The sequence below is a fragment of the Thalassophryne amazonica genome, chromosome 9, assembly GCF_902500255.1.
Source record: "Thalassophryne amazonica chromosome 9, fThaAma1.1, whole genome shotgun sequence".
In the NCBI taxonomy this organism is placed as follows: domain Eukaryota; kingdom Metazoa; phylum Chordata; class Actinopteri; order Batrachoidiformes; family Batrachoididae; genus Thalassophryne; species Thalassophryne amazonica.
In genome coordinates this window covers 52,754,775-52,772,779 of record NC_047111.1, presented here as the reverse complement: position 1 = coordinate 52,772,779, position 18,005 = coordinate 52,754,775, and the positions used below count along the sequence as shown (strand labels likewise).

The 18,005-nt window shown below is 40.9% G+C and overlaps 1 protein-coding gene across 2 annotated transcripts in view; it reads left to right on the top strand.

Moving 5' to 3' along the window:
- The first annotated feature begins 893 nt into the window (after positions 1-893).
- LOC117517126 (glucocorticoid receptor-like) overlaps positions 894-18,005 on the top strand; it is a 243,476-nt gene continuing 226,364 nt past the window's right edge. For both annotated transcript variants that reach the window (XM_034178048.1, XM_034178047.1), the window contains exons 1-2: positions 894-1,315; positions 11,683-12,863. In XM_034178048.1, the coding sequence (XP_034033939.1) occupies positions 11,695-12,863 (1,169 nt within the window). In that variant the 5' untranslated portion in view covers positions 894-1,315; positions 11,683-11,694. The remainder of the gene's footprint in view (positions 1,316-11,682; positions 12,864-18,005) is intronic.

Below are 18,005 nucleotides of genomic sequence, written 5' to 3'. Positions count from 1 at the left end.
ACCTCGCCTGTCCCCGTTTGACTGCTGGAATAGGCTCTCAGTCCCCCTGTGACCCTTGATTGGAGTACGTGGGTGTAGAAAACGAATAAATGAAGCCATGTTAGGCTAAGAAAAAGGGTTAATATTTAATTATTGTGAAATAAATACCGAAAATGTTTGAACAATGGACCTATGGACCACAGCTTTGGTTATTTCCAGTAGAGGTGGGCGATACCGGGAATTTTGGTATTGATCCGATACCAAGTAAATACAGGCCCAGTATCGCTGATATCGATACTTTTTCATATTTAAGCTTCATAAATCCAAAGGATCCAAAAGACCTAGGATAGAATTTCACCAAACATTGTACGTGACAACAAAATACTTTATTATCACAATCAACATTTTTGTTTAAAAAATATCACTCAACACGACTTAAAACAAAATCTCCTGAGGTAGAGGGCTGACAAACCACAATACAAGGGTGCGCTGCTCCGTGTTGTGTGACACAGCGCAGCGCTGCTCTTACAGACAGAGAGTAGACTTTAATGAATCTGCGTGCGCAGCAGTCAGTGCGTGCAGGAGAGAAAAAAAGCTTGAGTATCGATCTTTTTACACGAAGATTGTTCAATATCAATACCTGCGTTAGTATCGATATTAGGATCGATCCGCCCACCTCTACTTTCCAGACGTCTTGCACAGGAGCACACCTCCGATATGGTCCATATCCAATCCAAACTGAGAATATTTAATATTCACAAACTGCACAAGAAGGGCGGGTATTTTCAGGATTCATGTTTATTTTTATTTTGACAGATAAAGGAAGAAGTGCTGTGTTTTGCGTGTACCTTGACACACCGCCTTGCGCCCAGCCTTTACAGTTAGTTCAGTGCGCCAGACAGCAAGACTTGACTATATAACTTTAAAGCGCTCGGACTTTTATTGGCGCTACTGGCAGAGTATTTCAGAGCAGAAGTGTTGATTCTGTGTAGATTTACTGTGAGATCGCGACCTCCTGGCGGTCGGATCACTTTGCGCCTGCTTGCCCGCCGCCGCGCGTTAAAAGTTCTCGGCAGCCCGGAGAACGGCGGCGCACACGGAGGATCCGGACACGGGGGGAGATGGACGTTGACTTACGTCATTAAAAAAATTCTTCTGAGGATGATTTCCTGCCATGCGGGGAGAGAAGAAGCAACAAATCCACAAGACATTTCCTCAAGGCTTTGAGCGCAGGAGCTGCCGTGCGTCATTCGTATTTTTTTTTTCCCTCCGTTCTTCATCCAGTTTGGAGATGACCTAAACCAGAGGAGCGCATCGGAGCTGTTTTTAATCACAGGTACGATCTGCTTTGAAGTACATTTTGTCTTTTGTGACGTGGTGGTGAAATCCCCGACTGGACATTAGGCCCACGGCGAACTCCTTCCTCGCTGGTGTGTTTTTTGCGCACTGACAGCGCCGCGCGCGTGGGCGTCAAACTCGCCACTGGTGGGAACCGTTTGATTTGGGGTGTTTGGGGAAAATAAAATGGATCGTCCAAACTTTTTAACTGTTCAGTTTTACCGATCAGTCTCCTCCTCAGTTTGTGGGCGCAACCAACAGGTTGCACTGCGCTTCCCAAACTTTTTTTTTCTGCGACAGCACAGCTTGCGATCGATTATCGGTTATTGATTGCCACAACACGAATGCCACAAATACAGAATTTTATAATGAGCAATAATCACGCGTTTCTGTCATATAATCGGTGTCTGTGATGCTAGTTTGGCGCTAAAACGATTTGGTTTGCATAATTTTTGCCCTTGGAGATGTTGGCCGATCTGCGGGTTAATCATTAACAGTTCACTGACAGCTGCTTTGATTACATGAAGAAAAGTGTCGTTAAATTTCCAGCTCTGAAAATATTTAAATTTATTTTTTTTTACATTTTATTTTAGAGCTGAAACCATTATTCACAAACGCACAAAATAGATCGGCACCCTGCCTGAGGCCACATACCTCTGCCAACTGCATCGTTTTGGATTTAGATGAACCCCATTGTGTGATTGTAGCCTTGTTTTTGGTTGTGACATTATTCAGATCACTCCTACCTGTATATGTACTCATTGGCCACTTCATTAAGTCTACCTGTTCAAGTAAATCGACCTACTCAGCCAAAACTAGATGCATTTAGGTATTCTTAAGAAGTTAAGATCAAACAAAAAGCATCAGAAATTCAATACATTTTGCAGAGCAAAAAAGACTGCATTGAGTATACGGTGTAAATACAAAACACTAATTTTATTTAAAAAATTCCCATTTATTCTACAGATTTTTGCTGTATTTTATGAATGCATAAAATATAGACAGTGACTATAATGTAAAAATATCACAAAAGCCACAACTTCCTGTAAATGATATTCATCTGGCACAGTTGCTGGAATATTGTATATTTTTTCATTAATTACTTTTTTAAGTGTACATGAGGTGCCATAGTCTTAAAGCTACAATGTGTAGGATTTAGGGGTGTTTTGTGCATAAATGGAATATGGCATTCATAATCATCCATTCAGCAGTGCATAATATTTACCAGTAACAACAAATTAATGTTTTCATGAGCTTATATTGAGCTCTTCATGTCTGCATCGGAGTGGGCCTCCTCATGGGGGCCGCCATATTGATGCAGTAGCCCAAAAGGGGCATAATGATTCAGTCTGTCACATATTGGAAAATGGCCAGAAGACTGCAAAAGAAGAAGAGGAATCTGTTTGCTCTCCTGTACGGTTTGCTGGTGCTGGCTATAAGTTTAAGAGCCCTCATTTTTGTGAAATGGAAGGTCATACATATTGTTGATCACAATAAAAGGAAAGCGAACACGAATCCCCTTCACCAAAGAAAAGAAATTGTGACAGGCAACGTCATAAAGTAATCTGCAGCCACACCAGATATATATCTGGTTTAACACTGTGATGGAGTCAGTGCTCCATACGCACTCACTGCAGAGTCTTTTTTTATTTGGAGAATATACTTAGAAGGTGATTTAAGTGACTTTAAACGTGGGATGGTTGTTGGTGCCAGATGGCCTCATTTAAGTATTTTAGAAACTGCTGAATTGCTGGTATTTTCACACACAATCATCTACAGTCTACAGAGAGTGGTTTGGAAAAGAAGAAACCTCTACTGAGCAGCTGGTCTCTGGGGGGAAAAAAGCCTTGGTGCTGGCAAAGGTCAGAGAAGAATGGTCAGACTTGTTCGAGCTGATAGAAAGGCAACACTTACATAAATAACCACTTGTCGCACAGGATGTCGTACCTTGACGCAGCAGAACAGTGCATTAGGTGCCACTGCTGTCAGCTTAGAACAAGAAACCGAGGCTGCAGTGGGCACCAGCTCGTCAAAATCGGACAAGGGCAGGTTGAAAATACGTTGCCTGGTCTGATGAGTCTCAGTAGGGTCAGAGTTTGGCCTCAACAGCATGGAAGTATGGCTCCATCCTGCCTTATGTCAACAAAGTGGTGTTTGGCAACTGTGTGATGCCATTGTGTCAATACAGACTAAAATCGGTGAGGAACGCTTCCAGCACCTTGTTGGATGTACGTCGTGAAGAAGTGGCAGTTTTGATGTAGAGGCCGGTGAGTGCCTATAGTGGATTAAAAGCAACAGAATTCTAAAAAGTGCCCAATTAACAATGTTAAAGAATGATAACAGTGTTAACACCAAAATATAGTGTCTGCCGTACCATATCTGTAAAGGCTTTTGTCCAGCTATTCGTCTGTACTAGTTCTGTTTTTTTGTGCATAGGGTCTAAATATGCAGAGCCATTTACATGAGCGTTATGTCAATAATTCAGATTAACGTCAGGGCCAGCGTTGGTTTGATTTTATTAGCAGCTGGTACCAGCTTACGACAACTCTGCCAGCCGGAACAAAGTAACCAGAAGAGCCGGAAAAATAGCCAGCACGCACAACCCGAAGCACCGTAACACAAGCCGGTATGTGATTGATCTGGATCTGGAAATCTAGCAAGATCCAAAATGTAAAGGCTTCTTCCTGTTGGCAAGAAAGTTAATTTTCTTTGCTGACAGTGTCCAAGTCAAGACCAATACATTAAGACTTTTGGATTTTGAAGTAGTCGAGTTTGAACCAAGACACTTTTTAAGACCGTGAATTTAATTGCACTTAACATCACCTCCATTAATAATCTCATCTTCAACTGCTTATCCTGGATTGCAGACCTCGTTAATATTCAAAAGTTAAATTTTCCGGCGGGCTCAGCGGCTCAGCTGGCTTCAACCCGAACACTGCATGAGGTCAAAAGGTCCAACAACGTACGGCAAAACTGAATATGCTGTAAAAAGTCTGATTGATACTGAACTCTTTTGAAGGCACATTAAAGTGTGTTAGCCATTAATAAAATAACAATGATTCTAATTTTTAATGTGGATACTTAATCGAGCCCGAGACAGAGGCGAGATCGAGTACACCAGGTTTCTCGTGCTGACACACCAACAAACAACTGTGTATCTCAGCTGCTCAGCAGAGGTAACTGATTAAAAAAAAAAAGTTATCAAAGAAAAAAACAAATCTTAAACTTTGAGTTTGTTCCAGCTTTTGCAACACAAGAACTTTTAGCTTTATCTTTGTTCCTTGTCACTGTACATGCAAATGTCCTGGGTTTGGATTGTCACCAACACAACCCAACAGCTATTTTCATAACTGACTAATCTGTCGATTCGTTTTTTTTTTGGCCCATAAAATGTCAGAAAATGCTGTTGTTGTTGTTGTTTTTTGTTTTTTTTTAAGGGTGGGGGTGTTTTTTTTTTGTTTTGTTTTGGAGTCCAAGATGACCTTCTCAAATGTCTTGTTTTTAATACTGTTTATTATCACACAGGAGAAAAAAAAAATGAGTAATGAAACCAGAAAATATTCACATTCAAGAAACTGAAAGCAGAGAAATGATTTTTTTTTCTTTTCCTTCCAAGAAAACCTCCCTAAAGATTCAACAGATTAACACCTTATGAAAATATTTGGCAATCAATTACTGTAGCACTATAAGAAACTATAATGGGCATTTTACAGCTAATACTGATATATTTTAAAAGAATAAATCACAATGATAATCATCAGAATGATCGTATTGGAAATAATCATTAGCTAAAACTTTATCTGTCTTGGAAATTATGAAATATTAGGCGATGCCCAGTTGTAGGTTAATGTGTTTTGACAGATGGATGTAGCTGCAGGCCACTCTGAGTGAACATGAAGGTGTGTGTGTGTGTGTGTGTGTGTGTGTGTGTGTGTGTGTGTGTGTGTGTGTGTGTGTGTGTGTGTGTGTGTGTGTGTGTGTGTGTATATACCGGAGTGAAAAGTGAGGCCTGGGCCTGTTTTACGCATCCAGGCTCATTTCCAGGCAGCACAGAATGGAGACGCACATTTCAAAGAAAAATGCGTTTCCTGGTCATTTATGGTTTGTATGTGTTTAACAGTCTGTTTGGTGCCATTTGTTCTGTCGTCATGTTGTTGTGTGGGTGTGAGAAGAGGAGAGGGCCTGCTTGATTAGACTATAGTCACTTCATGAAACATGCATAAATGAGAAACAAACGGCCTCTGCACAGGCGCGGTAATCCTTCCTTTCGCTGTTAGAGATAATACATTAGTAACAACACATGCTGAGGGCTGAATGTACCAGTTATTATTGTCCCAAAACAAACATGTTGCAGATAGACGGTGCCTTCAGACAGGGGCGGCTTTAGGATGTGGCTTGATGGGAACTGTAGCCCCCCTCCCCCCCATAAGAGTTTCAGTTGCCCCACCATAAAATTCACCTTTGCCATTCGAATCCAGCTTTTAGCCTCACTTTTTTAATCAAGCTCCAACTTCTAGTGCCAAAAAAATGAAACCATTGCAGAAGTACCAAATCATGCAGGGGAGGTGATGGAGTGCAGTGCTTCGCAAGTATTTTCTGTTACGCCCCCCTTAGGAAGAAGAAAACATAGAATAACTTTGTTAACATTGTTTTTTAGTGTGTAACAGAAAAAAATGTGCATCACTATGCTTGAAATTAAAAAAAAAAAATCCTTAAACTATAAACATTTTATGACTGACTGCCATTTGATAATGAAAAACAAAATTAAATATAAAATCAATAGGTAAGTCCCTTCGGCTGCTCTCTTGTTTGCACTTGGGGTCGCCACAGCAAATCCAAGGTGGATCTGCATGTTGAATTGGCACAGGTTTTACGCTGCCCTTCCTGACGCAACTCCAAATTACATGGAGAAAAGTGGCAGGGGTGGGATTTGAACCCGGAGCCTTCTGAACTGAAACCAAGAGCATTAACCACTTGGCCACCACCCTCAAATTGATCACAACACTTACTCAGGAGCACAATATATAAAACACTTTAACAGACAAAACAAAAATGAATAAAACAATTTGTGCTGATTTTTTACGATTATTTTTGATTTTTATTTATTTTTTATTAGTTTTTATTTTTGCAGCACAGAGCTCATGTCTACTGCTGCTCAGCTCCTCTGTTATGGTGCTATGATGCTAACGATGCTTGCTGGTTTACTGAAGCAGCATTCACAAAGCGGGATGATTGCTAGCAATATTTGGCACGTTTTCGCTGAAAAAAACTCAAGGGGCTTATTAGCATGATTGGGGTGTAATGTCTTTAAGTGATGCCTTAATGTATTTGGCTTCATCCTGTCTGCTGCCAACATTTTAAGACACAGCAGTCTTTCCTCTTCTCCCACCGTAGTGCGAAAAAAAAACCCTACATAGATCTGCGTTCCATTATGCTAGTCTTCAATACTCTATGCGCACACTCTGACAATGATTGATTGATTGATTTGTATTTGTATAAAATGGAAACGTGTAATGGGTACATAAATATACTGGGTAACACAAAAAAAGCATTAACGCTTGTTTCCATTGTGGCCCAACAATGACAGCGCCACTGCCACCTACTGTAGTGGATGATACACTTTTTTCTAGTATGGGGAAAAAAAGCATGTTCCCCACGGTCACACATGCTCCCCCTGGCATCGCACTGTGCTCCCCCAGGGAGGCGCACCCCACTATATGAGAAGGACTGGTCTAGTGGTTAAAGCATTGTGCTTGAGACCAGAGGATCCTCGGTTCAAATCCCAGCCTGACAGGACAGGAAGGCCCTTAATCCCCTAGTTGCTCTCGTTGTGTAGTGGGCAGCAGCCTGACATCAGGGTGAATGTGAGGCATTGATGTGTAAAGCACTTTGAGCCTCTGATGCAGATGGAAAAGCGTTATATAAATGCAGTCCATTTACCATTTTTTTTTTTACCATGCATGCTGTTCAAGAATGGCCTTTTGAGACTGGCTCAAAAAGCGGGTCACTCCCTACAGACCCTCATGTTAATATCTCCAACTTTACAGCAGAAATAAATATGCTTTACAGCCTGGTGCAATAAGTGGTTGAGACCTCTGTAACTACTTTCCCTATTTATGACAACTGTACATGGGTGAATTCCTATATTAGTCATGGTTTTAAGGGATGAAATCATGAATAATTAGGGGTGTGGTCACTTTGAGTGACAGCTGTGTGGTTGCTTAGCTGCTGTGGACTCAACTTTTTGTCTTTCTGAGCATTTTGTTACAGATATGTGAGATAATACGCATGTTTTACTGGGTGGACAGACCGTTAAAGATGCTGCTGTTTCAGTCTGATCAGTCAAACACTTTATTAGCTTAACAAAAGTAAGGTTTGGGATTTATTGAGTCTTTTAAGTCACTTATCAAGTACAATGTTCAAACAACTGTTTGGAGTTTAATATGGAAATTATATGGCTTTAATTGTTGGATTTTGGTTCTGCTAAGCCACACTGGTTAAAAACAACAAAACATTGTTTTTGTTTAAAAAAAAAAGCAGCAGCTGTGGTTTCCAGTATTATTCTGTAAAAAAAAAAACATACAGTAGACAGATGCACAAATACCTTTGCAGAACAACCTGTATGTGTTACTGTATAAAAAAAACAACAAAAAAGTTTTAAGCCAGTGGATCCAATTTTTATTTTTATTTTTTTTGCTAAATAAACATTATCATTATTATCTTTTCTGACTAATTATTTCCACATTCAATGAGATTTTGTTGTGCTGCTCCTGTTTTCCTCAGGGCCACCACAGGAGGTTGGGTATGGGATTCACATGTTGATCTAATTTCCAAAAACAACTACAGCTGTGTAAGTTGAATGGAACTCTGTCGGCCTTGAACCTGAGATATTTCACTTGAGAGGCAACACGGTTCCTGTCTGTGCCACTGTGCTGTCAAGCAATAGGAACTACTCTGAAAATATAATGCATTGTATATATCATATTGCCATATTAACATACTACTTTGTACAAATACAGTAAAACATATATACAGTAGTGTTCAGAATAATAGTAGTGCTATGTGACTAAAAAGATTAATCCTGGTTTTGAGTATATTTCTTATTGTTACATGGGACACAAGGTACCAGTAGATTCAGTAGATTCTCACAAATCCAACAAGACCAAGCATTCATGATTTGCACACTCTTAAGGCTATGAAATTGGGCTATTAGTAAAAAAAAAAGTAGAAAAGGGGGTGTTCACAATAATAGTAGTGTGGCATTCAGTCAGTGAGTTTGTCAATTTTGTGGAACAAACAGGTGTGAATCAGGTGTCCCCTATTTAAGGATGAAGCCAGCACCTGTTGAACATGCTTTTCTCTTTGAAAGATTGGAAAGGGGAAAACTTATACGCAGGTGCAAAAAATTATAGGCTGTTCATCTACAATGATCTCCAATGCTTTAAAATGGACAAAAAAAATAATAATAATAGAGATGCATGAAAGAAAATGGAAAACAACCATCAAAATGGATAGAAGAATAACCAGAATGGCAAAGGCTCACCCATTGATCAGCTCCAGGATGATCAAAGACAGCCTGGAGTTACCTGTAAGTGCTGTGACAGTTAGAAGACGCCTGTGTGAAGCTAATTTATTTGCAAGAATCCCCCGCAAAGTCCCTCTGTTAAATAACAGACATGCAGAAGAGGTTACAGTTTGCCAAAGAACACATCAACTGGCCTAAAGAGAAATGGAGGAATATTTTGTGGACTGATGAGAGTAAAATAGTTCTTTTTGGGTCCAAGGGCTGCAGACAGTTTGTGAGACAACCCCCAAACTCTGAATTCATGCCACAGTTCACAGTGAAGCATGGTGGTGCAAGCATCATGATATGGGCATGTTTCTTCTACTATGGTGTTGGGCCTATATATCGCATCAGTTTGGATATGTCAAAATACTTGAAGAGGTCATGTTGCCTTATGCTGAAGAGGACATGCCCTTGAAATGGGTGTTTCAACAAGACAATGACCCCAAGCACACTAGTACATGAGCAAAATCCTGGTTCCAAACCAACAAAATTAATGCCTCGCAGATGTGAAGAAATCATGAAAAACTGTGGTTATACAACTAAATACTAGTTTAGTGATTCACAGGATTGCTAAAAAAGCAGTTTGAACATAATAGTTTTGAGTTTGTAGAGTCAACAGCAGATGCTACTATTATTGTGAACACCCCCTTTTCTACTTTTTTTTACTAATAGCCCAATTTCATAGCCTTAAGAGTGTGCATATCATGAATGCTTGGTCTTGTTGGATTTGTGAGAATCTACTGAATCTACTGGTACCTTGTTTCCCATGTAACAATAAGAAATATACTCAAAACCTGGATTAATCTTTTTAGTCACATAGCACTACTATTATTCTGAACATTACTGTATATATATACGAGGTCTGTCAATAAAGTATAGGTCCTTTTTATTTTTTTCAAAAACTATATGGATTTCATTCATATGTTTTTACGTTAGACATGCTTGAACCCTCATGCGCATGCGTGAGTTTTTCCCCGCCTGTCGGTGATGTCATTCGCCTGTGAGCACTCCTTGTGGGAGGAGTCGTCCAGCCCCTCGTCGGAATTCCTTTGTCTGAGAAGTTGCTGAGAGACTGGCGCTTTGTTTGATCAAAATTTTTTCTAAACCTGTGAGACACATCGAAGTGGACACGGTTCGAAAAATTAAGCTGGTTTTCGGTGAAAATTTTAACGGCTGATGAGAGATTTTGAGGTGATACTGTCGCTTTAAGGACTTCCCACGGTGTGAGACGTCGCACAGCGGTCCCAGGCGCCGTCGTCAGCCTGTTTCAAGCTGAAAACCTCCACATTTCAGGCTCTATTGATCCAGGACGTCGTGAGAGAACAGAGAAGTTTCAGAAGAAGTCGGTTTCAGCATTTTATCCGGATATTCCACTGTTAAAGGAGATTTTTTTAATGAAAGACGTGCAGGCGGATTTCAGCGTCGGTTCGCAGCCACTGCGACGCTCCGCCACAGGAAAAACACGTCTGTTGGCAGCCTTAAGGACAAGTTGGAACATGTCCAGCTGTTAAACAATTTCTCATATACTCACTCCACTGAAAGCCATCAAAAACCGCCTGGATTTTACAAATGGTTATCAACACGGAGATGTTTTTCCTGTGCCGCCGCACCGCGCCGGCTGCGTCCCGACGTGCGGACCCATCCGCACATCTTTCATTAAAAAAATCTCCTTTAACAGTGGAATATCCGGATAAAATGCTGAAACCAACTTCTTCTGAAACTTCTCTGTTCTCTCACGACGTCCTGGATCAATAGAGCCTGAAATGTGGAGGTTTTCAGCTTGAAACAGGCTGACGACGGCGCCTGGGAGCGCTGCGCGACGTCTCGCACCGTGGGAAGTCCTTAAAGCGACAGTATCACCTCAAAATCTCTCATCAGCCGTTAAAATTTTCACCGAAAACCAGCTTAATTTTTCGAACCGTGTCCACTTCGATGTGTCTCACAGGTTTAGAAAAAATTTTGATCAAACAAAGCGCCAGTCTCTCAGCAACTTCTCAGACAAAGGAATTCCGACGAGGGGCTGGACGACTCCTCCCACAAGGAGTGCTCACAGGCGAATGACGTCACCAATAGGCGTGGAAAAACTCACATGCGCACGAGGGTTCAAGCATGTCTGACGTAAAAACATATGAATGAAATCCATATAGTTTTTGAAAAAATAAAAAGGACCTATACTTTATTGACAGCCCTTGTGTGTGTGTGTATATATATATATATATATATATATATATATATATATATATATTCTGAAACAATCATGTCTGTTTAGAACTGAGTAGTTCACTGCCTTTTCCATCTAATTTAATCCATGGGACAAAATAGTGGCGTAAGCAGTTAGTGTGTTTGCTTCCCAAACAGAATATCCCCCATTCAAGGTTGCCTTTGCCTCATTCTCCTGTTTACATATTTTTTCTCAGATTACAGTGTTTTATACTATAATATTTTCTATTAAGTGATTTATAGAATACTCTAATTTTTTTTACTGTTTTTTTTGTTGTTGTTGTTGTTGTTATTGTTGTTGTTGTTTTAATTTCTTTTTTTGGACATAATTATTCTGACAACCACAGCTGCCAGTTTTTTCCTGTTAAAAACAATGGAATTTCTTATTTTCTACAATGCATGAGTGTGTCATTTACAACTTCAGTATCATTTCTTATTGCTCTGCACTGAAAGACAAGTAATGCATTTCTGGTTTACTTTTTATTTTTGATGTTTTCTTCTTCTTCAGCGTCATCTCACTTTTATCGCCTCACTTGCTCTCTTTTTATCTGTTTTTTTTTTTATTCCATTCTCACCAGCAGGATTGAGAAATGGATCAGGGCGACCTCAAGCGCAGTGGTAACAGAGACGACAGCCTTATCTTGTTCAAGATGGGCGACAGAGCGGGAAGCGATACGGTGGGGTACAGCCCTATGACTGTACCCCAGCCTACCACGGCCCCAAATGGACAGGGTGGGACCAAAGATCACGGGGAGCTCGGAGGTCTCTTTGAGTCCTCTTTCCAACATGTTCAGTCTGAGGACTCAGATGCTAAGGACAGTAAATTCTTCAAAATCCAGAAAGAACTGCAACAGCAGGATATTGGTGTGTTTGACATAGAGGACAACTTGTCATTGTTGAATGAAAGCATTGCAGAGATAAACGCACCATCCACTTCTGTCATCAGCAGCTCTGACACCTCTGTCCTGGGTAACCTCCCTCTGCCTGACCTTTTTCCTCAGTATGTCAAGCAGGAAGGGGGTTTTTCTGTGGATAAGGACTTGGGGGCATACAGTGGGCCAACAGGCTCCAGTCTGAGGGGGTTGTCAGCCAGTGACAATCGCCTAAGTGATGATGCCGACATTTGGAAAGACCTGGATCTTCCTGGTTCAAAGCCAGAAATCAGTGAGTTTGATTGGCGTAATGAGATGGCACACTTGAATAACATCCTGCACGAGAGCGGGGCTGGCGCAGGTGGTCCTGTCAGCAGTTTGCTCAAAGGTAATGGAGGAAACTGTACCAGTGTGAATGGCACGGGCCAGCAGCAACCTGTTATAAATCAGCAGCAGCAGCTTCTTCAGGAGACGCAACCTCAAGATCAGCAGCCACTGTCACTGTCCAGCATTATAATCAAGGTAGAGGACCCTGAGGACATCTGCAGCCATGCTTGTTCCAATATGGTTAAAAAGGAAAAGGAGGACAGCTCTGGTTTCTGCCAGTCACCCTGTCTCCAGAGTAGCCCGAGCATCCTCCATGGAGGAGGACTCACACCTTTTGCTACAGGCGCCGGCACGTCCATCAGTTACCCCTACAGAGCCAACATATCTTCCACAGTGGACCTACAAGACCAGAAGCCTTTTAGCATGTACTCAAATCTACTTCCTGTGGGGGACAAGTGGGTCAAGGGAAACAGGTATGCAGACGCATCCGGGACACAGAGGAGGGAAGACGGACTCCCAGGCGCTGTCTCCTTGGCTACTTTTCCTGTTGCCTTCCCCAGGTAGGCCTCGTGGGACTAAGCTATGTTTTACCGTTGTCTTTTCAGTGCTTAAAAGTAACTCTACTTTTATTGGTTTCTTTTTGTTGTTTATATGTTTGACTTTATGTTTGTGTGTGCACACAAAAAAAAAGAGAAAGGAAAAGGACATCTCTCTTGTGTCTTTTTCTAGGTCAAAGATAACAAGGTCAGGTCGCTGAGACAGGGCTGAAATAGACTGAAATAACTGTCAGGGGCCAGGAAATAGGAGGAATATCATGCATGGTTCACTGTTAGTAATGGAGTATCTGAGAGGACACATTGTTCAGGCTAAGTGGGATTCTTCAGGATGTTCTCATCCCTGGGCATCCACATAGGAGTGTTCTTGATGTTTTCTGCTGTGTGGGCGCATCTATGTTGAGTCATACTGGAAATTGGTTTACTGTGAAAAGGTTGATGCCATGATTTCATGTATTGCTGTGTTATATTACAGAACAGGTAGCTCAGCGGGATAAGGTGTTGGACTGCCAGTATGTAGACCTGGGTTAGATTCCTGGTTGTGCTACCAGTCTGTGTTCTTGCACAAATGGGTGCCATCTTTGGCTGTAAAAGTGACCTGTGCTGGACACACGTCCCATCAGGGGGAGTTGTAGACTCTCAAAGGCTTCACACTATGGAATTTGAGGATAAGCACCAGCTCCAGTTGGTCTCAAGGTCTATATCAGACTTCTTTTATATTGAGAGTTAGGGGTCTATACTGGATCACGGTATTATTGAAGTACCGGTATAAGACATTTAGTACGCGTACCGGTAATCTCCTTCCTGTATTTGCAATATATATATATTTCACAGTGTCTCACAACAATCATATGATCAAAGTTGAGCGAACATAATCAGACATGGACAATCGGGATCAAAGGCAAAGAATATATTCAAAAATCAATGATCAGGATCAGGCAATGGCAGCCAGGATCAAAGGTCAGGAACATTATCAAAGATATGTGATCAAGATAAAACTCTGCATCAAAGGTTATAGGTACATGATCAGATAAAGGGAAAAGGTCAGGAACATGATCATATATGAGTGATTAGGAGCAACAATCAGAATTACCAGTCTGAATTATGAATAAATTTAGGCGATCAAGGTCATGATGAGAATCAAACGCGGCTGTTGGTGATCACGTGATGGTCTATTCACAGGAGTACTTTGGTCCAGGTCGAAATAATAATCCAAATCTCTTTGGCTAAAAGTGTATTTTTGAAAAATTATGGTGCATGACAGGGAACAAAGGTTATGTTTTCGCCCATTTGTTTGTTTGTCTGTTTGTGAACAGCCTGGAGCTCATAGTTTTTCATATATCATTCTGATATATTTTTTTTACTGAGGATTCATATCCTGATAGGCAAGAGGATTCAATTTTCAAGGTCAAAGACAGAAAAGTCTGTGGAAACTGGAAAAATCCCCATCTTTAACATTAAACAAATTTTCAAAAATTCATAACTCTGTCAAAAATGATCACATTTCTTTAATATTTGTGAGTGTTATGTAGGATGGCGTCTGAACCAGGTTACAGATTTTGTGGCCATTTAAATTTAACATTGACAATCCCGTTTAATGCATATTTTATACTGTATCATAATCAAACATGCCCCAATCACTCTCATTTGTGACAATGAGGTGCAAACTGGCACGCTCAGTGAACAGACTAAGTTTGATCCACATCTAACCCACACTGGGAATTTAGCAGATACAGTGGTCCCTCGCGATAACGCGGTTCACCTTTCGCAGCCTCGCAGTTTCGCGGATTTTTTTTTTTTTTGTGCAATTTTGCATGCTTCTTGTTCTTTTTTTTTTAACAGCGCATTGTGTTCTGCGTCCTCATTAGGCAGGCCAGTCGGCATCACCGCGATTGCTGTCACTGCCTCCGATGCGCTTACCGAGTCTGTGGGCTGCAGGTTAACGCCACAGCGGGCCACTCACACCGACCCACTGTCTGCTGTGCGGAGTTGTGGCCAAAATCTGTCATCAGGTCCAGAGACTACGCTCGCTGTTTTGATGCAGAGCACTCCAGCAGCCCGCAAGGACAGAATTCTTGCGGAAAAATCCGCAGCGCTGCATGGTCTCGGTAACCACAGCCGCAGAGCTCCGTGGCCACTGAGAGAGGTTTGTATCTTTTTAATGACTTGGATTCTTTGCAGGTCCTGCATCTGTCCCGCAACGGTAACACCGGAGGCAGTGAGTGAAGGGAGAGCATGCGCATTGTGTTCTGCATGTCTGTTTATAATCTTCTCGCCCAGAAGAAAAAAGAGCGCCAACTACTACCCATTACTGTGTTCTTCACTCAGAAAAAGACACCTGCACCGAGGTGTCACTCAGTAGAAAAGACGCAACAGCGGAGCGGCGCAAGGACGAAGAGGCGCGATCAGAGGAACTGTGAAATACTGGTCAGTTACTATTAATAATTTCTTATGTGTCCAACCTCGTAGGTTGATCGTTAAAATTAAATTTGTTAGTTCTAAAAGCCAGCATAATTATTTATAGGCAAATGTTCTATTTTTATTTCTCAAACAAATGTTTGGGCCTGAAAACAGGTTTTGATCTTTGGTTTCATTCTATAATACTGGACTTATTTTTCTACTAAGGTTTGAACTTTGAGTGTTTACACAGGAGAGAAAAGTGAGAAAATGTTAATGCCTGTTTGAGAAAAGTGTATAAAGTATGTAGTGAGGGGTTTTACAGCCTTAAAACATCTCTAATAATTGTAAAAAATAACGCCTATCGCGGGTTATTTTTAGAACGTAACTCCCGCGGTAAACGAGGGACCACTGTATATGATATTAACATTGAAAAGCCCCTTTAATCTATATGTTGTATTATATTTTAGCTTATGAAAAGCTACTTCTAACAGGATTTTGACCTTGAAAATTTTGTACGAGGTAAAAATTTGTGGAATTGGAAACTAGTGTTGACGGAGGTTTGCACTCTATGAGCGCAATGCTCTAGTGAACACCTGTTATCATCTGGCATCTCCAACAGGTAGACTGAGCAGGGAGCACATTCTTTATACCCCCGTCACACTTAGTCGGAATCATGCAGAGTGCCGTCAGAGTTATGAATCGGCGTACATCCGAAATTGTCGGAATTCAGTTCCAAAATGTTCTGACAGCCATCTGCAGAAGTCGACACAGTTGGTCAAAATCGGCCAGCGGCCCTGAGTGTGATGCACATGTTCATAAGATGAGATGGGACATCTATCTGACAGTGGTCCATGTATTATCTGAAAAACATCTAACCACAGTTTACATATTTATGATGGTGGCAAAATGGAATCCGAAACGATTTGAGTGCAAACGAGGGAACCTCAAGATGAATCTGGCACGGTATGCCTGTCGGTATGACCTGCAGTGCCACGTATAATAATGGATAAGTAGCAGAAATGAATGAATATGTGTACACTACTGTCAGGATGGGGCCTCTATGTGCATTAGTACATGTGTTGGCAGCCACTAGAGGACGATGGCTGCAGTATGGTTTCATTTTTCAGACATTGGCTGTCTTTACCTTTATATTGAACATTATACTTTAACCACAAATTGTGTATTCTGTTGGGTTTTGGCAAGAGCTAAAATGAAGGACTTTAGTTCTCCTGGACAGTATTCTGCAAGTCAGTTTCACCAAGATGATGATGATAATGATTATTATCTTAAAAATAATTCACCTGTGGAACTTTTCATTTGGTGCTGTTGTTTTATAAAGACATTTTTTTAAATCCTCACTGGTTATCTCCCTGGTTCAAAGTGTGCTGATAACTATTTTTGGCATGTTGACTTTGAACTTAGTTTTGATGCATTCATGAAAGCTCTGGACAAAATACAACCCCTGACAATAATTATGGAATCACCGGCCTCGGAGGATGTTCATTCAGTTGTTTAATTTTGTAGAAAAAAAGCAGATCACAGACATGACACAAAACTAAAGTCATTTCAAATGGCAACTTTCTGGCTTTAAGAAACACTATAAGAAATCAGGAAAAATAATTGTGGCAGTCAGTAACGGTTACTTTTGTAGACCAAGCAGAGGGAAAAAATATGGAATCACTCAATTCTGAGGAATAAATTATGGAATCACCCTGTAAATTTTCATCCCCAAAACTAACACCTGCATCAAATCAGATCTGCTCGTTAGTCTGCATCTAAAAAGGAGTGATCACACCTTGGAGAGCTGTTGCACCAAGTGGACTGACATGAATCATGGCTCCAATACAAGAGATGTCAATTGAAACAAAGGAGAGGATTATCAAACACTTAAAAGTGGGTAAATCATCAGGCAATGTTGCAAAAGATGTTGGTTGTTCACAGTCAGCTGTGTCTAAACTCTGGACCAAATACAAACAACATGGGAAGGTTGTTAAAGGCAAACATACTGGTAGACCAAGGAAGACATCAAAGTGTCAAGACAGAAAACTTAAAGCAATCTGTCTCAAAAATCGAAAATGCACAACAAAACAAATGAGGAACGAATGGGAGGAAACTGGAGTCAACGTCTGTGACCGAACTGTAAGAAACCACCTAAAGGAAATGGGATTTACATACAGAAAAGCTAAACGAAAGCCATCATTAACACCTAAACAGAAAAAAACAAGGTTACAATGGGCTAAGGAAAAGCAATCGTGGACTGTGGATGACTGGATGAAAGTCATATTCAGTGATGAATCTCGAATCTGCATTGGGCAAGGTGATGATGCTGGAACTTTTGTTTGGTGCCGTTCCAATGAGATTTATAAAGATGAATGCCTGAAGAGAACATGTAAATTTCCACAGTCATTGATGATATGGGGCTGCATGTCAGGTAAAGGCACTGAGGAGATGGCTGTCATTACATCATCAATAAATGCACAAGTTTACGTTGATATTTTGGACACTTTTCTTATCCTATCAATTGAAAGGATGTTTGGGGATGACAAAATCATTTTTCAAGATGATAATGCATCTTGCCATAGAGCGAAAACTGTGAAAGCATTCCTTGCAAAAAGACACATAGGGTCACCTGAGAAAGTTGCCTTTTGAAATGACTTTAGTTTTGTGTCATGTCTGTGATCTGCTTTTTTTCTACAAAATTAAACAACTGAATGAACATCCTCCGAGGCCGGTGATTCCATAATTTTT